Consider the following 26230-nt stretch of genomic DNA (forward strand, 5'->3'; position numbering starts at 1 on the left):
ATATAGCAGGATGGGGGTATATAGCAGGATGTGGGTATATAGCAGGATGTGGGCATATTCCAGGATGAGGGTATATAGCAGGATGAGGGCATATAGCAGGATGAGGGTATATAGCAGGATGAGGGTATATACTAGGATGGCAAGTATATAGCAGGATGGCAGTATATAGCAGGATGGGGTACCTTAGCATTGAATTTGGGGACATTACCCCCATAACAGTGTCAGCAGCAGATCCTCGTCCCATAACAGTGTGTCATGACCACATTTTTTGCTTACATTTTTTTTTTCCTATTTTCCTCCTCTAAAACCAGGGTGTGTCCTTATGGTCCGGAAAAAACGGTCCTATATTGTATATATATATATATTATATATATATATATTATATAAACAGTACATAGCTTTACAAGCTTGGCCGGACATTGTACAAAACAAGCACTTTTTACCTTTAGTGTCACCTCTCCATATTCATAGATTGTAAGCTCTTGTGAGAGAACTGAATCAGGTACTATGAACTCTCCAATTCATCATTTGCGCTTATTTTTTGGAAGCGACTTTCCTTTTTTTATCTTTTGGGGATTTGTTACCATTTAACTTTTTGGTGCCAAATTCTGAAAAATGGTGCACTCCGCTGGATTATTGCTTTCCATTTACAGCCTTTATAGTGCAAAAATAAAAATGCCAACGTGCGTTTAAGATGTTACATAATAGTCTTCAGCTGTGTAAAGAAGGGAATTTTGTTTACTTACCGTAAATTCCTTTTCTTCTAGCTCCTATTGGGAGACCCAGACAATTGGGTGTATAGCTTCTGCCTCCGGAGGCCACACAAAGTATTACACTTTAAAAAGTGTAACCCCTCCCCTCTGCCTATACACCCTCCCGTGCATCACGGGCTCCTCAGTTTTGTTGCAAAAGCAGGAAGGAGGAAACCTATAAATTGGTCTAAGGTAAATTCAATCCGAAGGATGTTCGGAGAACTGAAACCATAACCAAAAGAAACATGAACAACATGTTGTACACAAAAGAACAAACAGCCCGAAGGGAACAGGGGCGGGTGCTGGGGTCTCCCAATAGGAGCTAGAAGAAAAGGAATTACGGTAAGTAAACAAAATTCCCTTCTTTGTCGCTCCATTGGGAGACCCAGACAATTGGGACGTCAAAAGCAGTCCCTGGGTGGGTAAAGAATACCTCAATAACAGAGAGCTGAAAAACGACCCCTTCCTACAGGTGGGCAACCGCCGCCTGAAGGACTCGCCTACCTAGACTGGCATCTGCCGAAGCATAGGTATGCACCTGATAGTGTTTTGTGAAGGTGTGCAGACTAGACCAGGTAGCTGCCTGACACACCTGCTGAGCCGTAGCCCGGTGTCCGCAATGCCCAGGACGCACCGACGGCTCTGGTAGAATGGGCTTTCAGCCCGAAGGAAGAGGAAGCCCCGAAGAACGGTAGGCTTCAAGAATCCGGTTCCTTGATCCACCAAGCCAAAGTTGACTTGGAAGCCTGCGAACCCTTACGCTGGCCAGCGACCAGGACAAAGAGCGCATCTGAACGGCGCAGGGGCGCCGTGCGAGACACGTAGAGCCGGAGTGCTCTCACTAGGTCTAATGAATGCAAATCCTTTTCACACTGGTGAACTGGATGAGGGCAAAATGACGGTAAGGAGATATCCTGATTGAGATGAAAAAGAGATACACCTTAGGGAGAAAACTCCGGGATAGGACGCAGAACCCACCTTATCCTGGTGAAAAACCAGGAAAGGGGATTTGCATGACAGCGCTGCAAGCTCAGACACTCTTCGGAGTGAGGTAATTGCCACAAGAAAAGCCAACCTTCTGCGAAAGACGTGATAAAGAAACATCCCTCAGCGGCTCGAAAGGTGGTTTTTGAAGAGCCATTAACACCCTGTTAAGGTCCCAGGGTTCCAGCGGACGCTTGTAGGGTGGAACTATGTGGCAAACTCCCTGCAGGAACGTGCGGACCTGCGGAAGCCTTGCCAGGCGCTTTTGAAAAAAAATACTGAGAGCGCCGATACTTGTCCCTTGAGAGAGCCGAGTGACAAACCCTTGTCCATTCCGGATTGAAGGAATGAAAGAAAAAAATGGGTAAGGCAAAAGGCCAGGGAGTAAAACCCTTATCAGCGCACCAGGACAAGAAGATCCGCCACAACCTGTAATAGATCTTGGCGGACGTTGGTTTCCTGGCCTGTCTCATAGTGGCAATGACATCCTGCGATAAACCCGACGACGCTAGGAGCCAGGACTCAATGGCCACACAGTCAGGTTGAGGGCCGCAGAATTCAGATGGAAAAACGGGCCTTGTGACAGCAGGTCTGTGTGGTCTGGAAGCGCCCACGGCTGACCCACCGTGAGATGCCACAGATCCGGGTACCACGACCGCCTCGGCCAATCTGGAGCGACGAGAATGGCGCGACGACAGTCGGATCTGATCTTGCGTAACACTCTGGGCAACATCGCCAGAGGAGGAAACACATAACGGAGTCGAAACTGCGACCAATCCTGAACTAACGCGTCCGCCGCCAAAGCTCTGTGATCTTGAGACCGTGCCATGAAGGCCGGGACCTTGTTGTTGTGCCGTGACGCAATGAGATCGACGTCCGGCGTTCCCCAGCGGCGACAAATCTCTCGAAACACGTCTGGGTGAAGAGACCATTCCCCCGCATCCATGCCCTGACGACTGAGAAAGTCTGCTTCCCAGTTTTCTACGCCCGGGATGTGAACTGCGGAGATGGTGGAGGCTGTGGCCTCCGCCCACAGCAGAATCCGCCGGACTTCCTGGAAGGCTTGACGGCTGCGCGTGCCGCCCTGGTGGTTGATGTACGCGACCGCCGTGGCGTTGTCCGACTGTATGCGGATCTGCCTGCCCTCCAGCCACCGATGGAACGCCTTTAGGGCTAGATACACTGCCCTTATCTCCAGAACATTGATCTGAAGGGAAGACTATCGGAGTCCAGGTTCCCTGAGCCCTGTGGTGGAGAAAAACCGCTCCCCACCCTGACAGGCTCGCGTCCGTCGTGAACACAGCCCAGGATGGGGGCAGGAAGGATTTTCCCTGTGATAGAGAAGTGGGAAGAAGCCACCACTGAAGAGAGGTTTTGGCTGCAAGGGAAAGAGAGACGTTCCTGTCGAGGGACGTCGACCTCCTGTCCCATTTGCGGAGAATGTCCCATTGGAGTGGGCGCAGATGAAACTGCGCGAAGGGCACTGCCTCCATTGCTGCCACCATCTTCCCCAGGAAGTGCATGAGACGCCTCAAGGGGTGTGACTGACCCCGAAGAAGAGATTGCACCCCTGTCTGCAGCGAAAGCTGTTTGTCCAGCGGTAGCTTGACTACCGCTGAGAGAGTATGAAACTCCATCCCGAGGTAAGTCAGTGATTGGGTCGGTGTCAACCTGGACTTTGGGAAGTTGATGATCCACCCGAACCGCTGGAGAGTCTCCAGAGCGACGGTCAGGCTGTGTTGACACGCCACCCGGGAGGGTGCCCTGACTAGGAGATCGTCTAAGTAAGGGATCACCGAGTGGCCCTGAGAGTGTAGGACCGCCACAACGGATGCCATGACCTTGGTGAAGACCCGTGGGGCTGTCGCCAGGCCGAAAGGCAGTGCCACGAACTGAAGGTGTTCGTCCCCGATGGCGAAACGCAGGAAGCGTTGATGCTCGGGTGCGATCGGCACATGGAGATAAGCATCCTTGATGTCGATTGATGCTAGGAAGTCTCCTTGTGACATCGAAGCGATGACCGAGCGGAGAGATTCCATCCGAAACCCTCTGGTGCTCACATGCCTGTTGAGCAGTTTGAGGTCCAGAACGGGACGGAATGATCCGTCCTTCTTTGGCACCACGAACAGGTTGGAGTAGAAGCCGTGACCATGTTCCTGAGGGGGAACAGGAATCACCACTCCTTCTGACTTCAGAACGCCCACAGCCTGAAAAAGTGCACCGGCCCGAGATGGGAGCGGAGATGTTCTGAAGAAACGAGTCGGAGGACGAGAGCTGAACTCTATCCTGTAACCGTGAGACAGAATGTCTCTCACCCATCGGTCTTGGACATGTGGCCACCAGGCGTCGCAAAAGCGGGAGAGCCTGCCACCGACCGAGGATGCGGTTCGGGGAGGCCGAAAGTCATGAGGAGGCCGCCTTGGAGGCAGTGCCTCCGGCGGTTTTTTGGGGGCGTGACTTAGACCGCCACGCATAAGAGTTCCTCTGGCCCTTCTCTGGCCTGTTGGACGAGGAGGATTGGGACTTGGCTGAGGGCCGAAAGGACCGAAACCTCGGTTGTATTTTCCGTTGCTGAGGTCTCTTCGGTTTGGACTGGGGTAAGGACGAGTCCTTTCCCTTGGATTCCTTAATAATTTCATCCAAACGTTCGCCAAACAATCGGTCGCCAGAAAACGGCAAACCGGTTAAGAACTTCTTGGAAGCAGAGTCTGCCTTCCATTCGCGTAGCCACATGGCCCTGCGGACTGCCACCGAATTAGCGGATGCTACCGCTGTACGGCTAGCAGAGTCCAGGACGGCGTTCATGGCGTAGGACGAAAAAGCCGACGCCTGAGAAGTCAAAGACGCAACTTGCGGAGCAGAGGTACGTGTGACCGCATTAATCTCAGACAGACAAGCTGAGATAGCTTGGAGTGCCCACACGGCTGCAAAGGCCGGGGCAAAAGACGCGCCTGTGGCTTCATAGATGGATTTCACCAGGAGCTCTATCTGCCTGTCAGTGGCATCCTTGAGCGATGAACCATCTGCAACTGATACTACAGATCTAGCCGCCAGTCTAGAGACTGGAGGATCCACCTTGGGACATTGAGCCCAACCCTTAACTACGTCAGAGGGGAAGGGGTAACGTGTGTCATTAAGGCGCTTAGTAAAGCGCTTGTCCGGAAATGCTCTGTGCTTCTGGACAGCATCTCTGAAGTTAGAGTGATCGAAAAACGCACTCCGTGTACGTTTGGGAAACCTAAACTGGTGTTTCTCCTGCTGCGAAGCCGACTCCTCTATAGGTGGAGTTGGGGGAGAAAGATCTAGCACCTGGTTGATGGACGCTATAAGGTCATTTACTATGGCGTCCCCTTCAGGTGTATCAAGATTGAGAGCAACGTCAGGGTCAGAGCCCTGAGCTGCGACGTCCGCCTCATCCTCCAGAGAGTCCTCAAGCTGAGACCCCGAGCAGCGTGAGGAAGTCGGGGAAGATTCCCAGCGAGCCCGCTTAGCCGGTCTGGGACTGTGGTCTGTGCCGGAGTCCTCCACGTGAGACCTAGGGGCCACCCCGGGAGCACGCTGCGGCGCAGACCGAGAGGGGCCTGGAGGCGATGATCCAACAGTGCCCGGGGCCTGTGTAAGGACCGGTCTGGACTGCAAGGCTTCTAGTAGCTTGGCAGACCATTTGTCCATAGACTGAGCCATGGATTGTGAAAGCGACTCAGAGAGTTTCTCAGCAAAAACTGCAAACTCTGTCCCTGCCGCCTGGACAGGGGAAGCAGGAGGGTCTGCCTGAGCCGAGGGGCCCACTAGTGCCCGAGGCTCCGGCTGAGCAAGTGCAACAGGGGTCGAGCATTGCTCACAGTGAGGGTAGGTGGAACCTGCAGGTAACATAGCCGCACAAGAGGTACAGGTTGCAAAAAAACCCTTTGCCTTAGCGCCCTTGCTCCTTGTGGACGACATGCTGTTGTCTCCTAGGAGAGTGATCACTGAGGGTATATAGCCAAAAGCAAAACAACCCGGCCGAACAGAGAAAATATATATAAATATATATATATATATACTCCGGCACCCTAGGGGGACCAGCACCGGGTGACCGGTGTGGCTTACCGACCGCCCAAAGCGGTGTGTGTCCACCAGATTCCCTGCCTTAGGTCTCCCAGAGCTGCAGAGCTCGTTCCTGAAATCCTCCACCGGCAGAATGTGTGTTAAAAATGGCTGCCGAAGCTCTCAGGGGAGGAGGGAGCCGTGGGCGGCGACTAGTAAAGTGCGGGAATCTGGTGCCCCACAGTGATCAGTGAGGGGGGGGGGGAAACCTAAAGTATGCTCCAGCCCTCACTGCCGACGTCAGGTCGACCGTCCCGCCCTTACCCCTGACTGGCAGGCCCGGGGGCGGGAGTTATGGTACTAGGCCGCAATGAAGCCGGGGACTAAATTTAATACCGCGGCCGACAAACAGGCGCGGTCGGCGCGGAAGTCCCGGTCGTCACAAAACCAGCAGCTGCTGCAGCGTCTGTGAAACAAGCGCTCCATGCACCGTCCCCATGGGGACACAGAGTACCTTTAGATGCAGGGCCCTGTCCCTGAGGATACAAAGTCTCCTGTCCGGCAGATTCCCACAGGGGCTGCGGAGGGAGCCCGGTCCCAGTGAATGGATGACCGGTTAGGATCCCACTTCTCCCAGAGCCTCTAAGGGATGGTGAAGGAAAACGGCATGTGGCTCCAGCCTCTGTACCCGCAATGGGTACCTCAACCTTAACAGCACCGCCGACTTAGTGGGGTGAGAAGGGAGCATGCCGGGGGCCCTGTGGGGGCCCTCTTTTCTTCCAACCGATAAAATCAGCAGCTGCTGCTGACTAAAATGGGAGCATGAGTGGATGTGTGCCTCCTTCCACACAAAGCATAAAACTGAGGAGCCCGTGATGCACAGGAGGGTGTATAGCAGAGGGGAGGGGTTACACTTTTTAAAGTGTAATACTTTGTGTGGCCTCCGGAGGCAGAAGCTATACACCCAATTGTCTGGGTCTCCCAATGGAGCGACAAAGAAAAATCTAAACTAAAAAAAAAGACCAGACAAGATTTTGCATCTGGCTGAGACACTGGAGAACAATTGCGCAAAAATTATACAACTTTTTCAAAAGTCGCAAATGATGAATTAGGTCAAAAGCATTTGGATCAAGAAGCCGAGGCCCACATTGTTGTAAAAGAAAATAAAAAGAAGGGAATTTTGTTTACTTACCGTAAATTCCTTTTCTTCTAGCTCCAATTGGGAGACCCAGACAATTGGGTGTATAGCTACTGCCTCCGGAGGCCACACAAAGCATTACACTTAAAAGTGTAAGGCCCCTCCCCTTCTGCCTATACACCCCCCGTGGAATCACGGGTTCCTCAGTTTTAGTGCCAAAGCAAGAAGGAGGAAAGCCAATAACCGGTTTAAGAACAAATTCAATCCGAAGGAACATCGGAGAACCGAAACCAGTCAACATGAACAACATGTGTACCCGAACAAAAAACCCTAAGCAAACAGGGCGGGTGCTGGGTCTCCCAATTGGAGCTAGAAGAAAAGGAATTTACGGTAAGTAAACAAAATTCCCTTCTTCTTTGTCGCTCCTAATTGGGAGACCCAGACAATTGGGACGTCCAAAAGCAGTCCCTGGGTGGGTATAATAACCCCTCGTGATAGGACCGTAAAAACAGCCCTACCCTACAGGTGGGCCGTCGCCGCCTGAAGGACTTGTCTACCTAGGCTGGCGTTCGCCGAAGCGTAGGTATGCACTTGATAGTGTTTGGTAAAAGTGTGCAGACTCGACCAGGTAGTCGCCTGGCACACCTGCTGAGCCGTAGCCTGGTGTCGTAATGCCCAGGACGCACCCACGGCTCTGGTAGAATGGGCCTTCAGCCCTGAGGGAACCGGAAGCCCAGCAGAACGGTAGGCTTCAAGAATTGGTTCCTTGATCCACCGAGGTAGGGTGGATTTGGAAGCTTGCGACCCTTTGCGCTGACCAGCGACAAGGACAAAGAGTGCATCCGAGCGGCGCAGGGGCGCCGTGCGGGAAAGTAGATCCTGAGCGCTCTCACGAGATCCAACAATGCAAATCCTTTTCACATTGATGAACTGGATGAGGGCACAAGGAAGGCAAGGAGATATCCTGATTAAGATGAAACGGGGATACCACTTTAGGGAGAAACTCCGGAATAGGTCGCAAAACCACCTTGTCCTGGTGAATCACCAGGAAGGGAGATTTGCATGACAGCGCTGCTAGCTCGGACATTCTCCGGAGAGACGTGACCGCTACTAGAAAGGCCACTTTCTGTGAAAGGCGAGAAAAGGAAACATCCCTCATAGGCTCGAAAGGCGGCTTCTGAAGAACAATTAGAACCCTGTTCCGATCCCAGGGCTCTAACGGCCGCTTGTAAGGAGGGACGATATGACAGACCCCTTGCAGGAACGTGCGTACCTGAGGAAGTCGTGCTAGGCGCTTCTGAAAAAATACAGATAGCGCTGAGACTTGCCCCTTGAGGGAGCTGAGCGACAAACCTTTTTCCAACCCGGATTGCAGGAAGGAAAGAAAAGTAGGCAAACTAAATGGCCAGGGAGAGACTCCCTGAGCAGAGCACCAAGACAAGAATATTTTCCACGTCCTGTGGTATATCTTGGTGGAGGTAGGTTTTCTGGCCTGTCTCATGGTGGCAATGATCTCTTGAGACAATCCTGAACCCGCTAGGATCCAGGACTCAATGGCCACACAGTCAGGTTCAGGGCCGCAGAATTCTGCTGGAAAACTGGCCCTTGAGACAGCAAGTCTGGTCGGTCTGGTAGTGCCCACGGTTGGCCTACCGCGAGGTGCCACAGATCCGGGTACCACGACCTCCTTGGCCAGTCTGGTGCGACGAGGATGGCGCGGCGGCAGTCGGACCTGATCTTGCGCAGCACTCTGGGCAACAGAGCCAGAGGTGGAAACACATAAGGAAGCCGGAACTGCGACCAATCTTGAACTAAGGCGTCTGCCGCCAGAGCTCGGTGATCGTGAGACCGTGCCATGAAAACTGGGACCTTGTTGTTGTGCCGAGACGCCATTAGGTGGACGTCCGGCATCCCCCAGCGGCGACAGATCTCTTGAAACACGTCCGGGTGAAGAGACCATTCCCCTGCGTCCATACCCTGGCGACTGAGGAAGTCTGCTTCCCAGTTATCCACGCCTGGGATGTGAACTGCGGATATGGTGGAAGCCGTGTCTTCCACCCACGTCAGAATCCGCCGGACTTCCTGGAAGGCTTGCCGACTGCGAATTCCTCCTTGGTGGTTGATGTATGCCACTGCTGTGGAGTTGTCCGACTGAATACGGATCTGCTTGCCTTCCAGCCACTGCTGGAAGGCTTGTAGAGCAAGATACACTGCTCTGATCTCCAGAACGTTGATCTGAAGAGTGGACTCTTGCTGAGTCCACGTACCTTGAGCCCTGTGGTGGAGAAAGACTGCTCCCCACCCTGACAGATTCGCATCTGTCGTCACTACCGCCCAGGAGGGGGGTAGGAAGGATTTCCCTTTCGACAATGAGGTGGGAAGCAGCCACCATCGAAGAGACTCCTTGGCCGCCTGAGAGAGAGAGACGTTGCTGTCAAGGGACCTCGACCTCCCGTCCCATTGGCGGAGAATGTCCCATTGTAGTGGACGCAGATGAAACTGCGCGAAAGGGACTGCCTCTATTGCTGCCACCATCTTCCCTAGGAAGTGCATGAGGCGTCTCAAGGGGTGTGACTGACCTTGAAGGAGAGATTGCACCCCTGTCTGCAATGAACGCTATTTGACAAGCGGAAGCTTCACTACCGCTGAGAGAGTATGAAACTCCATGCCAAGATATGTTATCGACTGGGTCGGGGTTAGATTCGACTTGGAAAAGTTGATGATCCCCCCGAAACCCTGGAGGGTCTCCAGCGCCACGTTCAGGCTGTGTTGGCATGCCTCGTGAGAAGGCGCCTCGACCAGCAGATCGTCTAAGTAAGGGATCACGGAGTGTCCCTGAGAGTGTAGGACTGCAACTACAGCTGCCATGACTTTGGTGAAGACCCGTGGGGCTGTCGCCAGACCAAAAAGCAGGGCTACGAACTGAAGGTGTTCGTCTCCTATAACGAAGCGTAGAAAACGCTGATGCTCTGGAGCAATCGGTACGTGGAGATAAGCATCCTTGAGGTCTATCGATGCTAGGAAATCTCCTTGAGACATTGCGGCGATGACGGATCGGAGGGATTCTATCCGGAACCGTCTGGTTCTCACGTGGTTGTTGAGAAGTATTAGGTCCCGAACGGGACGGAAAGACCCGTCCTTTTTTGGTACCTACAAACAAATTGGAGTAAAAACCGTGACCTTGCTCTTGAAGAGGAACAGGGATCACCACTCCTTCCGCCTTTAGAGTGCACACCGCCTGCAGGAGAGCATCGGCTCGGTCGGGAGGCGGAGACGTTCTGAAGAATCGAGGTGGAGGACGAGAACTGAACTCTATCCTGTACCCGTGAGACAGAATGTCTCGCACCTAACGGTCTTGGACCTGTGGCAGCCAAATGTCGCCAAAGCGGGAGAGCCTGCCACCGACCGAGGATGCGGAGGGAGGAGACCGGAAGTCATGAGGAAGCCGCCTTGGTAGCGGGTCTTCCGGCTGTCTTTTTTGGGCGTGACTGAGCCCGCCAAGAATCTGAACTCCTCTGATCCTTTTGAGTCCTTTTGGACGAGGAGAATTGGGACCTGCCCGAACCTCGAAAGGACCGAAACCCCGACTGTCCCCTCCTCTGTTGGGGTTTGTTTTGTCTGGGCTGAGGTAAGGATGAATCCTTACCCTTGGACTGTTTAATGATTTCATCCAAGCGCTCACCAAACAGCCGGTCACCAGAAAATGGCAAACTGGTTAAACATTTTTTGGAAGCAGAATCTGCTTTCCATTCCCTTAACCACAAGGCTCTGCGTAAAACCACGGAGTTAGCAGATGCCACTGCCGTACGGCTCGTAGAGTCCGGGACAGCATTAATCGCGTAAGACGCAAATGCAGACATTTGAGAGGTTAAGGATGCCACCTGCGGAACAGATGTACGTGTGACCGTGTCAATCTGTGCAAGACCAGCTGAAATAGCTTGGAGTGCCCATACGGCTGCGAATGCAGGAGCAAACGACGCGCCGATAGCCTCATAGATGGATTTCAACCAGAGCTCCATCTGTCTGTCAGTGGCATCTTTAAGTGCAGCCCCATCCTCCACTGCAACTATGGATCTAGCCGCAAGCCTGGAGATAGGGGGATCCACCTTGGGACACTGGGTCCAGCTCTTGACCACATCAGGAGGAAAGGGATAACGTGTATCCTTAAGCCGTTTGGAGAAACGCTTATCTGGATAAGCGTGGTGTTTCTGGACTGACTCTCTAAAGACAGAATGGTCCAGAAAAGTACTTAATTTCCGCTTGGGAAATCTGAAATGGAATTTCTCCTGTGAAGCTGACTCCTCCACTTGAGGAGCTGGGGGAGAAATATCCAACATTTTATTGATGGACGCGATAAGATTGTTCACTATGGCGTCACCATTAGGAGTATCTAGATTGAGAGCGGTCTCGGGATCAGAATCCTGATCAGCTATTTCCGGCTCATCACACAGAGAATCCTCCTGCTGAGAGCCTGACCAGTGATATGATGTAGGGGGCCGCTCATAGCGAGCTCTCTTAGGCTGTCTGGGACTGTCGTCCGTGTCAGAGCCGTCACCCTGGAATGCATGGGACACCTCCGGAGCCCGGAGCTGTTCCAACCCTGGGGGCGGGAACGAAACGAACTAGGCCGGAAAAAGCCGGGGACTGTAGTAGTAAGCGCGGCCGTCAAATATGCACGGCGAGCGCGGAAGTCCCCGGCGAACCACAAGTCCCAGCCGCGCCGCAGTTAAAACTGACAGCAGCGGCCGGCGCGACCGTTTCCAAACCATTAACTCCTTCAGCTAGCTGAAGATAGTGTGGCACACGCGCGCAGCGCTATTGTCCCGGGCGCACTAACACACCCAGCAATGCTGGTGTGTGTGTGCGCGATTTGCACGGGGACACAGAGTACCTTAATGTAGCAGGGCCATGTCCCTGACGATACTCAGCTCCATGTCCAGCAGATCCCAGGGGCTGTGGATGGAGCTCGGCCTCAGTGCCTGGAGACCGGTAAAATCCCACTTCACCCAGAGCCCTAAGGGGGGTGGGGAAGGATGCAGCATGTGGGCTCCAGCCTCCGTACCCGCAATGGGTACCTCAACCTTAACAAACACCGCCGACAAAGAGTGGGGTGAGAAGGGAGCATGCTGGGGGCCCTAGTATGGGCCCTCTTTTCTTCCATCCGACATAGTCAGCAGCTGCTGCTGACTAAACAGTGGAGCTATGCGTGGATGTCAGCCTCCTTCGCACAAAGCTTGAAAACTGAGGAACCCGTGATTCCACGGGGGGTGTATAGGCAGAAGGGGAGGGGCCTTACACTTTTAAGTGTAATGCTTTGTGTGGCCTCCGGAGGCAGTAGCTATACACCCAATTGTCTGGGTCTCCCAATTAGGAGCGACAAAGAAAAATAAATGAATGAATGAATGAAAACAAGTAAAAGTTAATCTCAAATTAGAAATAAAAAATAAAATGAAAAAAAGAGCAAATAAAATAAACGACGAATAAGGCTAAGTTCACACTTCCGTTGTTTTCAATCCGTCAGGTCCATCAGCAACGGATCAGTTGTTTTTTAGATGTCAACTGATGCAACTGATGTGTTTTTCACAGGATTCCTTTCACAGTAATCCTGTGAAAAAACGGATCCATTGCGTCCGTTACATCCGCTGTGCGTCCGTTTGACGGATCAGTCATGATCCGTTTGTGTTTGAGACAGCCCAGTGGGCGTGCCAAACATGCTGGGCATGCTCAGTAGAGCATGACGGAATCCAGTGCTGGATTCCGTCGTAAGACGGATTACGACGGAATCCAGCACCATAGACATACATTGCAAGTGTGACGGATGGCGACGGATTCCTGCGCGGCGCGTTGTTTTCGACGGCCCGAAAAACGTTACATTCTGCGTTGCTCCCTGCCCGGCGGTCTGTCAAAAAACGACGGACCGCGACGCAGCGGACGCAACGCAGGGTCATCAGTCGCAATCCGCCACTAATGCAAGTCTATGGGACACAACGGAATCCGCTAAACGGATTCCGTTGTTTACCATAGCAGCGGATTTCGACTGATACATTTTAGCGGAAATGTGCACTTAGCCTTAGTCGCAAACATAAAAGTTACTATAAGGCGATGTTCACACGACAGTGTTTTCAGTTCGATTGCGGTCCGCGAGAACAAAAAACTGACAGCACGGAAACTAACGTTATTCATTAGGGCTGTATGGATTACCATTTGGTTTTTTTTACGTAGACAGAATGTCTAAACCCCCCTCCAACACTCACAAAACCCCCACACTGATGTGTGCTATAATGCAAGTAAATGGCATTTAACCCCTTAAGAACTGGGCGATATTCATTTTTGTGTTCCCATTTCCCTCCCCTTATTCCAAGAGCCATAACTTTTTTTATTTTTCCGCTGATATAGCCATATGAGGGATTTTTTTTTTTTTTTTCGCGGGATGAGTTGCAGTTTTGAATGACGCCATTCATTTTATCATATGATGTGATGGTAAATAGGGGGGAAAAAAATTCAAAGTGTGGCGAAATAGCAAAAAAAAGTGAAACTCTGTTTTTTTTGTTGTTTTTTTTTCTTATTTCTCCAGCGTTCATTTTACCATAAAGGTGACATGGTATTATGATTCTAAAGGTCAGCACAATTACGTAGACACCAAACATGTATAGTTTTTGTTTATTTAAGTGGTGAAAAAAAAAAAAACAAACAAAAAAACCCCCCAAAAAATACAAATAAATTTTGATAAAAGAAATCTGTCAGCGGGAATTAACGCGCGCCAGTGGCCCCATGACGTGATCACGGGGTGTCGATGGATTGTCATGACAGCCAGGGGTCAGCTCTACAATAGAATAAAAAGTCGCACACCAGTCACAATGTATAGGGGAATAATGAAAAGCAAAAATGCTATGGAAATACTAGACTGAAAAATACAATGACCTATCTGAAAAAGGGAAAAACATGAAAATGGAATATGCATAACCGCTATGAATAATAGGAATATAAGAGATGTTTAGCCATTGTACTGATCAATGCAAAAGAGCCCCAAAACCACACCAAGGTAATCTATTTTTGGGGTCCCTAACCTAACAAAAATGGCTAAACATCTCTTATATTCCTATTATTCATAGCAGTTATGCATATTCCATTTTCAGGTTTTTTACTTTTTCATTGTATTTTTCAGTCTAGTATTCCCATAGCAGTTCAGCTTTTCATTATTTCCCCATACATTGTGACTGGTGTGCAACTCTTTATCCTATCGTGTAGTTGTATATTTTTGAGTCTTGCAGCTGGTTCACACCATGGTGTTCCAGACGTACATTCTGTAGTTAGCCAGGGGTCAGCTATGAATGCTGCCGCGCAGCTGCAGCAGCATCACTCTGAACAGCAGGAGAAATCTGAGTGTATGAAGCATCCAGTCACCTAAGGGACTAGTAAAAACAAGAAAAAGTGCAATATTGCAATAACAGGCGATCAAAACGTCATATCTACCCAAAATGAGGTAATGAAAAAAGCCAGCTCAGGACGCCAAAGCAAAAAAAAAAAAAAAAAGCCGTCACTGAGCCCCAGATCCTGAAAAATGAGAACGCTAAGGGTCTCGGAAAATGGCGACAAAAAGCGCAATTCTTTTCTTTGACAAATTTCAGAATTTTTTCACCATTTAGATAGAAGCAAAACTATATATGTTTGGTATTTATGAACTCGTACTGACCTGGGGAATCATACTGTGGGGTCAGTGTTACCATATAGTGAACATGGTAAATACAGTACAATATGGGGCAGAATGATTGATGGCATTCAAAAGAACTCGTCCTGCAAAAAAAGAGAATTTTGTTTACTTACCGTAAATTCTTTTTCTTATAGTTCCGCATTGGGAGACCCAGACCTTGGGTGTTTAGCTTCTGCCTCCGGAGGACACACAAAGTACTACAAAAAAAAGTGTAGCTCCTCCCTCTGAGCTTATACACCCCCTGGATAACCAGATCTAGCCAGTTTAGTGCAAAAGCTGAAGGAGAATAGCCACCCACAAGTAAAGACAGAGCAAGAACCGGAACAACCGGAGCCTCTGTCTACGACAACAGCCGGTGATAACACGCGGAACAAGAAACTGCCAACAGGCAACAGGGAGGGAGCTGGGTCTCCCATTACGAAACTATAAGAAAAAGAATTTACGGTAAGTAAACAAAATTCTCTTTTTCTTTATCGTTCCTTATGGGAGACCCAGACATTGGGACGTCTCAAAGCAGTCCATGGGTGGGAATAAACAGAAAACTGAGAAGTAGGTGGAGCCTAACTTCACAAATGGGCGACAGCCGCTTGAAGGATGCGTCTGCCCAAGCTCGCATCTGCCGAAGCATGAGCATGCACTTGGTAGTGCTTTGAAAAGGTATGCAGACTAGTCCAAGTGGCAGCCTGACAGACCTGCTGAGCGTAGCCTGGTGCCTGAAAGCCCAAGAGGCACCGACAGCTCTGGTCGAGTGTGCCTTGATCCCAGGCGGGGGAGGCACCTGAGTACACTGGTAGGCATCGGAAATGGCCGACCTAATCCAACGAGCTAAGGTCGGCTTAGAAGCCGAGAGGCCCTTACGCCGACCTGTGGTTAGCACAAAAAGAGAGGTGCACCGCCTAAGAACAGCGGTGTGAGACACATAGATCCGGAGCGCCCACACCAGATCCAGAGTATGCAACGCTTTTTCAAAGCGATGAACAGGAGCCGGACAAAAGGAAGGCAGGGAAATGTCCTGGTTAAGGTGGAAAGGAGAAACCACCTTAGGGAGAAAATCCGGAGTCGGACAGAGAACCATCTTGTCTTGATGAAAAACCAAAAAAGGTGACTCCGAAGAGAGCGCAGCCAAATCAGAGACTCTCCTGAGGGAAGTTATGGCCACTAGAAAGACCACTTTCTGTGAAAGACGAGACAAAGAAACCTCTCTAAGAGGCTCAAAGGGAGGTTTCTGCAAGGCCGTGAGGACCAGATTGAGGTCCCAGGGATCCAAGGGCCGCCGGTAAGGCGGAATGATGTGAGACGCGCCCTGCATGAAGGTGCGCACCTGAGCCAGCCGGGCGATACGCCGCTGGAACAACACTGACAGAGCCGAGACTTGTCCCTTGAGGGAATTGAGGGATAGTCCTAGCTGCAGACCGGACTGTAGAAAGGACAGAAGGGTCGGCAAGGAAAAAGGCCAAGGAGCATGGCCGGAAGAACGACACCAGGACAGGAAAATTCTCCAGGTCCTGTGATACATTTTGGCTGAGGAAGACTTCCGAGCCCGAGTCATAGTGGAGACGACTTCAGGAGGAATACCAAAAGCCGTCAAGATCCAGGACTCAAGAGCCACGCCGTCAATCTGAGAGCCGCAGAATTCTGGTGGAAAAACGGACCTTGTGAGAGAAGGTCTGGACGGTCCGGAAGATGCCACGGCACCTCTACGGACAGATGGAGCAGGTCTGGGTACCAAGCTCGCCTGGGCCAGTCCGGAGCAATGAGGATGACCCGACGGCCCTCCATTCTGATCTTGCGCAGAACTCTGGGCAAGAGAGCTAGAGGGGGAAACACGTAGGACAGACGAAACTGGGACCAGTCTTGAACCAGAGCGTCCGCTGCAAAGGCCTGAGGATCGTGGGAGCGAGCCACGTAAACCGGAACCTTGTTGTTGTGCCGGGATGCCATTAGATCCACTTCCGGAGTGCCCCACTTGCGGCAGATTGACTGAAACACTGCCGGATGCAGGGACCACTCGCCACTGTCCACGGTTTGACGGCTGAGATAATCTGCTTCCCAGTTTTCCACGCCTGGGATGTGGACTGCGGATATGGTGGACTTGGAGTCCTCCGTCCATTGAAGGATGCGTTGAACCTCCAACATTGCCAGGCGGCTGCGTGTCCCGCCTTGGTGATTGATGTAGGCAACCGCTGTCGCGTTGTCTGACTGGACTCGGATGTGCTTGCCCGCCAAAAAGTGGTGAAAGACTAGGAGAGCTAGAAGCACAGCTCTGGTTTCCAGCACATTGATCGAGAGGGCTGATTCGGACGGAGTCCAAGTGCCCTGTGCTCGGTGGTGGAGACATACCGCTCCCCAGCCGGATAGGCTGGCATCCGTGGTGAGAATCACCCAGGACGGGGCCAGGAAGGAGCGTCCCTGAGACAGAGAGAGGGGCCGAAGCCACCACTGAAGGGAGCCCCTGGTCTGTGGCGACAGAGCCACTAGCCTGTGCAAGGAGGAAGTCCGCTTGTCCCAACAGCGGAGAATGTCCAGCTGCAGAGGACGCAGATGGAACTGGGCAAAGGGAACAGCCTCCATTGACGCCACCATCTGACCCAGCACCTGCATTAGGTGCCTGATGGAATGACGGCGGGGCCTCAGCAGAGAGCGCACCGCCAGATGGAGGGACTGCTGTTTGACTAAGGGCAGCTTCACAAGTGCCGGCAGAGTCTCGAACTGCATCCCTAGGTACGTGAGCCTCTGGGTCGGAGTCAGAGTGGATTTGGGCAGATTGACAAGCCACCCGAATTGGGCTAGAGTGGCGAGAGTGAGCGAGACACTCCGCTGACAGTCTGCGCTGGATGAAGCCTTGACTAGAAGGTCGTCCAGGTAAGGAATCACTGCCAACCCCTGGAGGTGCAGAACCGCAACCACTGCTGCCATGACCTTGGTGAATACTCGAGGGGCCGGGGCTAACCCGAAGGGGAGAGCCACGAATTGGAAATGTTCCTCTCCGATTGCAAAACGTAGCCAACGCTGGTGTGAAACTGCAATTGGCACATGCAGATAGGCATCTCTGATGTCGATGGATGCCAGGAAATCTCCTTGGGTCATTGAGGCAATGACTGATCGCAGAGACTCCATGCGAAAATGCCGCACCTGAACATGCTTGTTGAGAAGCTTGAGATCCAGGATGGGCCGGAAGGAACCGTCCTTTTTGGGGACTAGGAAGAGATTCGAGTAGAAACCTCTGAACCGTTCCTGGGCGGGAACCGGTACAATTACTCCGTTGGCCTGCAAGGATGCCACGGCCTGAGAGAAGGCGGCGGCCTTGGAGCAGGGGGGAGTTGACAGAAAAAATCTGTTTGGTGGGCTGGAAGAGAATTCTATCCTGTAGCCGTGGGAGATGATATCCCGCACCCACTGATCGGAGACGTGTTGAAACCACACGTTGCCAAAGTGGGAGAGCCTGCCACCGACTAAGGACGTTGCTGGCGCGGCCAGATAGTCAAGAGGAGGCTGCCTTAGTGGCAGCAGCTCCTGCGGTTGTGCGCCAGTTGGGTTTTTGGTTCTTGGCTGAGTTAGTGGACGAGGCCGAGGGCTTAGAGGACGACCAGTTGGAGGAACGAAAGGAACGAAACCTCGACTGGTTCCTGCCCTGGACAGGTTTCCTGGTTTTAGTTTGTGGCATGGAAGTACTCTTCCCGCAAGTAGCTTCCTTAATAATTTCATCCAGTTGTTCACCGAATAGCCTGGATCCAGCAAAAGGGAGCCCAGCAAGGTACTTCTTTGAAGAAGCATCTGCCTTCCACTCTCGAAGCCACAAGATCCTGCGGATAGCGAGGGAATTAGCCGAAGCCACCGCAGTGCGGTGAGAAGCCTCCAGCATGGCAGACATGGCATAGGATGAAAAAGCTGAAGCTTGGGAAGTTAAGGCAACCATTTCGGGCATAGATTCCCTGGTGAGGGAATGCATCTCCTCTAGAGAAGCAGAGATGGCTTTGAGAGCCCACACTGCTGCAAAAGATGGGGAGAACGAGGCCCCTGCCGCCTCATATACAGATTTGGCCAGAAGGTCAACCTGGCGGTCAGTGGAATCCTTAAGAGAGGTGCCATCAGCCACTGATACAACGGTCCGGGCTGAGAGTCTAGACACCGGAGGGTCTACCTTTGGTGAATGAGCCCACTCCTTGACCACCTCAGGTGGAAAGGGAAAACGGTCATCAGAACCACGCTTTGGGAAGCGTTTGTCAGGACAGGCCCTAGGCTTGGTCACAGTGGCCTGAAAGCTGGAGTGGTTAAAGAACACACTCCTTGTCCTCTTAGGCAAGGTAAACTGGTGCTTTTCTGCCAGAGAGGGTTGCTCCTCTGATACTGGCGGATTGAGGTCCAGTACAGAATTAATGGACGCAATCAAATCACTAACATCTGCGTCACTTTCGGACAGATCAATGGGGCACATGGAGGTAGCCTCCGAGCCCCCAGTAAAGGCATCCTCCTCGTCCTGCGAGTCAGCTCTTGAATCAGAGCCGCGGGACGAGGAAGGAGAGGGGGCCCTGCGTCTCCTTTTAGGAGGACGGGGTCTGGGACGAGATGAAGAATCCTCTGTGAGCTCCGCTGAGAGAGCCCTAGCAGCAGAGGCGCCCTGAGAAGGGGGCTGCTGCATGTTCAGCAAAGTCCGGGACAGCTGTCCCATGGAGTCGGCAAAAGACTGGGAGATTGACCTAGAGAAGGCTTCTACCCAAGCCGGGGGTTCAGCCACCGGAGCCGGAGCAGCCGGAGGGACCACTGTGGGTGCGATTCCAGGCTGAGGCATTTTCAGGTTAGAGCAGGCATCACAATGTGGATATGTTCTCGGTTCAGGCAGCACGAGCTTACATGCAGTGCATATTGAGTACAGCCTTGCTCCTCGTGTGAGACATGCTGCTGAAGTGGGGGCTCTGAGCCAGAATGACCCCCAGAGAGTATATAAGAAGGTCCACAACCGGAGGTTGTGGCTTACCAGACCGTTTGTGTGCCCTCCAGATCCCACAGCCCGGAACCCCCAAGCAGCTTAGCAGGGATGCTGCAGCCAGCGCTGATCCAGAGAAAAACGCTGAGAAAATGGCGCCGGAGCGAGGAGAGGGGGCGGGACCTGCTCTGAGAGCGGGATCTGGAGGGCCAAGGAGATTTACAGGGGAGGGGACATGTACTCAGAGAGGAGTGTCCCTCCCCTGTGCCGAACGGCCGCTGGGCGGAGCCGCACTGTCTCTCTGCATGATTGACATGCGAGGGCAGTGAAATCGAAAGTAGGCCTCCGGCGAAGCCGGGGCCTAAATTTAAGCGATGCGGCCAGCGCGCAGGCACCATCGGCGCGGTTCTCAGGCGACAACCAGAGAACCACCGGAAATGTCAGAAAAGTTACACAGCACACTCTCCCACCATAATAAAGTACCGGGACCCCCGAATATAAACGTCTCAGGTACTTAGCTTGCTGAGACGCAGGGTTCCAAGTCCCTGGGGATGAGTGCTCCGTCCAGCAGGATCCTGAAGGGCTGCGGATGGAGACTGGTCTCCTGCAAAGCAAAGAGAACCGTGCTGGCTCCCACTTCAAGCCAGAGCCCGAGGGATGGTGAAGGAGCGCGGCATGTAAGGCTCCAGCCTTGGAATCAACCTTAACAACACCGCCGACACAGTGGGGTGAGAAGGGACATGCCGGGAGTCCAGGCTTGGACCCGCTTTTCTTCAAAAACTTTCCAAAAATGAAAAATCAGATGAGAATGCATGTGTGGATGTATGCCTCCTGAACACAAAGCAATGAACTGGCTAGATCTGGTTATCCAGGGGATGTATAGCCTCAGAGGGAGGAGCTACACTTTTTAGTGTAGTACTTTGTGTGTCCTCCGGAGGCAGAAGCTATACACCCAATGTCTGGGTCTCCCATAGGAACGATAAAGAAAAAGAAGCCCTTACGCGGCTATTCTGCTGTAAAAAAAAAAAAAAAGTTATAGCTCTTGTAAGAAGGGGAAGAAAAATCTAAGACAAAACAAATTACCAAGTGGTGATGGGGTCAATGGGACTTGAACATGCAATAGTCTGATCACTTGGCCTATATACAGCAATGCCCACAGCCTTGCTCTATATAGGAGAAAGCAAGTCTCCTATGAACATTGGCTACAGGCTGGTTTTCACAGGAGTTCTGAGATGACAGACACAGAGATCTTCAACAGACCCCTGGATACATGACAACTCATCAGTGTCCTGTGATCGCGTCTAGGGGCACTGATATGGGAATAGAACAGCGCACACCCCCTGCATTAAATCCCACTGTTACGAGACTGACAGTGGCATTTAACAGGTTAAGAGCCACAGGTGAAGAACTGCTCCAAACACGGCTGTTAATGGCAGATGTTGGCTGATTAAATCAGCTGACGTGCAGGGAAAGATGCGGGCTCACACTCATGCCTGCATCAAAGGCAGGGAGAGATGTGGGCCCGCATCAAAGGCAGGGAGAGATGTGGGCCCGCATCAAAGGCAGGGAGAGATGTGGGCCCGCATCAAAGGCAGGGAGAGATGTGGGCCCGCATCAAAGGCAGGGAGAGATGTGGGCCCGCATCAAAAGGCAGGGAGAGATGTGGGCCCGCATCAAAGGCAGGGAGAGATGTGGGCCCGCATCAAAGGCAGGGAGAGATGTGGGCCCGCATCAAAGGCAGGGAGAGATGTGGGCCCGTATCAAAGGCAGGGAGAGATGTGGGCCCGCATCAAAGGCAGGGAGAGATGTGGGCCCGCATCAAAGGCAGGGAGAGATGTGAGCCCGCATCAAAGGCAGGGAGAGATGTGGGCCCGCATCAAAGGCAGGGAGAGATGTGGGCCCGCATCAAAGGCAGGGAGAGATGTGGGCCCGCATCAAAGGCAGGGGGAGATGTGGGCCCGCATCAAAGGCAGGGAGAGATGTGGGCCCGCATCAAAGGCAGGGAGAGATGTGGGCCCGCATCAAAGGCAGGGTGAGATGTGGGCCCGCATCAAAGGCAGGGAGAGATGTGGGCCCGCATCAAAGGCAGGGAGAGATGTGGGCCCGCATCAAAGGCAGGGAGAGATGTGGGCCCGCATCAAAGGCAGGGAGAGATGTGGGCCCGCATCAAAGGCAGGGAGAGATGTGGGCCCGCATCAAAGGCAGGGAGAGATGTGGGCCCGCATCAAAGGCAGGGAGAGATGTGGGCCCGCATCAAAGGCAGGGAGAGATGTGGGCCCGCATCAAAGGCAGGGAGAGATGTGGGCCCGCATCAAAGGCAGGGAGAGATGTGGGCCCGCATCAAAGGCAGGGAGAGATGTGGGCCCGCATCAAAGGCAGGGAGAGATGTGGGCCCGCATCAAAGGCAGGGAGAGATGTGGGCCCGCATCAAAGGCAGGGAGAGATGTGGGCCCGCATCAAAGGCAGGGAGAGATGTGAGCCCGCATCAAAGGCAGGGAGAGATGTGGGCCCGCATCAAAGGCAGGGAGAGATGTGGGCCCGCATCAAAGGCAGGGAGAGATGTGGGCCCGCATCAAAGGCAGGGGGAGATGTGGGCCCGCATCAAAGGCAGGGAGAGATGTGGGCCCGCATCAAAGGCAGGGGGAGATGTGGGCCCGCATCAAAGGCAGGGAGAGATGTGGGCCCGCATCAAAGGCAGGGAGAGATGTGGGCCCGCATCAAAGGCAGGGAGAGATGTGAGCCCGCATCAAAGGCAGGGAGAGATGTGAGCCCGCATCAAAGGCAGGGAGAGATGTGGGCCCGCATCAAAGGCAGGGAGAGATGTGGGCCCGCATCAAAGGCAGGGAGAGATGTGGGCCCGCATCAAAGGCAGGGAGAGATGTGGGCCCGCATCAAAGGCAGGGAGAGATGTGGGCCCGCATCAAAGGCAGGGAGAGATGTGGGCCTGCATCAAAGGCAGGGAGATGACTGATGATGGACATAGCACGTCAGTCTTCAGTAAGGGGAGAACTGAACTCCATAAAGATGGGGGAAAATCTGCATAAGATTCACATATAACACAAGCGGATTTTGTTGCAGACTGTAGGCCTCTTGACATACTGTGCTCCTTCACATTGCATTAGTTTCGTCTGCATTTGTAGGTACAAATGTTTCCATTACACTTTTCCCTCTCCGCTTATTCTACCCATTGTTTTGGAAAAAACTAAATCTCAAAGTTTACAGGTTCCACCTAATTCAAGTTAAAAGGAATCATCCCCTAAACTATTGATATGCGCATGCAGCTCTTTCAGAGACACGTCCAGCAATACCTTTACATGGCCAGTCCGTCTCTCCATGAAAATGAAATTTAAATTAGGCTGAAGACCTTTGGTAGATCTGAAGCCTCTGTCACTCCGACTCTATTCCTCGCCTTCTCCTGCTTGACTGACTTCAGGAAAAGGAGCGGTCAGTAAAGCAAAAGGAGGCAGCGCTGGGCGGAGAATAGAGCTGGAGTGAAATGTGTGGGTGGGCAACTATGAGTATAGAGCTGGAGTGACAGAGGCTTCAGATCTACAAATAGTTCTTCATCCTCATTTACATATAAATTCAAACACTGAGTTTACATGTAAGCTTGCTAGGCCGACCGCTCTGTGCCGGGTCTGACACAGGGTGACAGCATCAACTTCTGTACAGTGCGATCTTATAGAGCAAAAGTAGAGTGGATCAGAGAGTAAAAAAAACAAAACAAAAAAAACAAAACATCTTGTTGCCTACACTATTTTCCTTATACTGTACAGAAGCATGTCATCATCCACTGAAGAGTTATTAAGGCCGCCTCCATCCGTACGGAGGACGACATCCCAATGGACAGTGGTAATGTCTCAAATTTAATGTTCTTTATGTGTATTCATGATTACAAGACAGCACACAATATTCATACCACTGTGTAACACATTATTATTCTTGTGTGATCTCCACTTACCTTGCACTGCCAGGAGCTGTTCTTCCGTGGTCCAGCGGGCATTTATTTTCTGATTTGACTGGATGAAAAAAAAAAATCAAAACAAAAATCTAATTAAAATATTAACTATACAGCGCAGCCAGAAAGGTATACCATTCACTGAATCAAGCCTGGAGTGACAGCAGGGCTCGTACATAGGACGCTCAGGTTACCTCCGCAGGTTTGAACTCTTCTATGCCTTCCTCCAGCTTTTGCTTTAGTGCACTGTTCACTTGCTTAGTGTTCTGCACCTGTAAGGGAAAGCAGAAATCTTGTTTAGTCAAAATATGTGTGTATGTGTGTATATTATATGTGTGTGTGTATATATATATTATATATATATATATATATATATATATATATATATATATATATATATATATATATATATATATATATATATATATATATATATACACACACACATATACACACACGCACACACACACACACGCTGTATATATGTGAAGATAAATATATACAATATATTACAGAGAGAATGAAAGATTTAATTGTTAACAAAACCATATATAATATGACATACCATGTTTTTCCAAAAATAAGACCTCCCCCAAAAATAAGCCCTAGCAGGGATTTTCAGCATTTTCGGAGCAAGGCTTAAAGGGGTTGTCCGACATAACAAAAATGTTTGAGTTTAAGCTAATCTGTGCTGTATTGTCATATTAAACACCCCTACATTGTTATTTTTTGTTTTCTAACTTTTGTTCCTCTTGAATTATCCCTTTATTCTCTGCAGCTTCTTGTTTACATTCAGATCCAGCAAACATGACCACTTCCTGTGCTGAACCTCCCAGTCACAGCTGGCACCGCCCGGCCTCAGTGTCCAGCCCCACCCCAGTGTCCAGCCCCACCCTCTGCCCGCCCCCTGCACACACATTCCCTGTCAGTATATTCTGCCCCAGCACCTGACCTGGTATCACTACAGCATTGCAAATAACAGCCCCACATCAGGCTCTGCACCGCAAACCACATCAGGCTCTGCACCACACACCACATCAGGCTCTGCACCACACACCACATCGGGCTCTGCACTGCATACACACACATCAGGCTGTGCACCGCACACACACACACACATCAGGCTGTGCACCACACACACACACACATCAGGCTGTGCACCGCATACACACACACATACATACACACACACACATCGGGCTGTGTACGGCATACACACACATCGGGCTGTGTACCGCATACACACACACACACACAGTTATATAATATACATTATCCCCCTCATGCACTCTCTTCTCTCCCACTGCACTGTCTCCTCTGCCCCCCAGCACTCCCCTGTCTCTCACCCCCATGAACTCTCGTTTCTGCCCCCCTGCTGTGTCACCCATGATCTCTTCTCTAGTCCCCCCACTCTGTCAGCCGTGGACGCTCTTCTCTAGCCCCCTCCCCCCCGCTCGCTCTCCCTTCTCACTCGTGCAGCATGCAGTCTCTTCTCCGTGCTGTGATGATTGCAGTGTCCTATACAGAGCTCAGTGCTGTTGTTCGCTGGTGTCAGGTGACATCCCTGCTTCTGACTGTATTCAGAAGCCAGGAGCATGGGAGGCTGCAGTCATCAGAGCCCTGTGTTTGTCCAGCACATACAGTGCAGAGATAGCAGCGCACAGGGAGGGGGCGGGGCTCATCGCACTGTACAGCCCAGCAGGGCGGCAACATGCAGTGGCAGATTTGCATGTCAACATGGGCCTGCCCATGTTGACATGAAATGACCGGAAGTAGCAAAATCACAGCAGGAGCAGTCACATGACCGCTCTGAGCCGGGGGAGAGGGGCTGACAGCAGGGCAGGTAAGTGGTCTCTATCTACTTACCTGCCCCAATGTAGACCAATAGTGTAAATAATAAAAAAAGCAAAATAAGCCGGATAACCCCTTTAAATATAAGCCCTCCCGCGAAAATGAGCCCTAGTCCCGGATCAATAATGAAGTGTCCGTGCAGCTAAAAAAGATACAGATACTGCAGGACACTTCATTATACACAGCGGCACCCGGTAATTACACTCACACGACACTGAGCGGCAGGACCTGTAGCTATCGCACACCCGCACACATCACATCTCTCAATCACACACGCACACACCAGATCTCTCTCACACACACACACACACACACACACACACACACACACACCAGATCTCTCACACAGACATCGGACCGCATATACAAACCCCTCATCCAGTGACACCGAAGTCTTCTCGCCGGCAGAATCCTGAGAGGCAGTGCAGTGGAGCGCAGCGAACAGGACCTGCGGCGGGACACGTAACTTGCTCTCATTCCCTGCGTTTGTAAGCGCTGGATGTGATGTGTGCACGCGTGATCGGCTGTGTGTGTCTGCAATCGGCTGTGTGTGTCTTGCGTTCGGCTGTGTGTATCTGTGATCGGCTGTGTGTGTCTTGCGTTCGGCTGTGTGTATCTGTGATCGGCTGTGTGTGTCTGCGATCGGTTGTGGTTTCTGCGATCGGCTGTGTGTGCCTACGATCTGCTGTGTGTGATCTGCTGTGTGTGTGTGATCTGCTGTGTGTGCCTGTGATCTGCTGTGTGTGTGATCTGATGTGTGTGTGATCTGCTGTGTGTGTGTGTGATCTGCTGTGTGTGTGTGTGTGATCTGCTGTGTGTGTGTGTGTGATCTGCTGTGTGTGTGTGTGATCTGCTGTGTGTGTGTGTGATCTGCTGTGTGTGTGTG

At 51.7% G+C, this 26230-nt stretch overlaps 1 protein-coding gene across 1 annotated transcript in view; it reads right to left on the bottom strand.

Annotated features, from left to right (window-relative positions):
- The window catches only part of RCOR3 (REST corepressor 3), a 130562-nt gene that overhangs the window by 10043 nt on the left and 94289 nt on the right, over positions 1-26230 (bottom strand). The window contains exons 9-10 of the mRNA XM_075339162.1: positions 23688-23765; positions 23497-23554 (exon numbers count right to left, since the gene is read on the bottom strand). Coding sequence (XP_075195277.1) covers positions 23497-23554; positions 23688-23765 — 136 coding nt within the window. The remainder of the gene's footprint in view (positions 1-23496; positions 23555-23687; positions 23766-26230) is intronic.

The sequence above is a fragment of the Anomaloglossus baeobatrachus genome, chromosome 3, assembly GCF_048569485.1.
Source record: "Anomaloglossus baeobatrachus isolate aAnoBae1 chromosome 3, aAnoBae1.hap1, whole genome shotgun sequence".
NCBI classification, from domain to species: Eukaryota; Metazoa; Chordata; class Amphibia; order Anura; family Aromobatidae; genus Anomaloglossus; species Anomaloglossus baeobatrachus.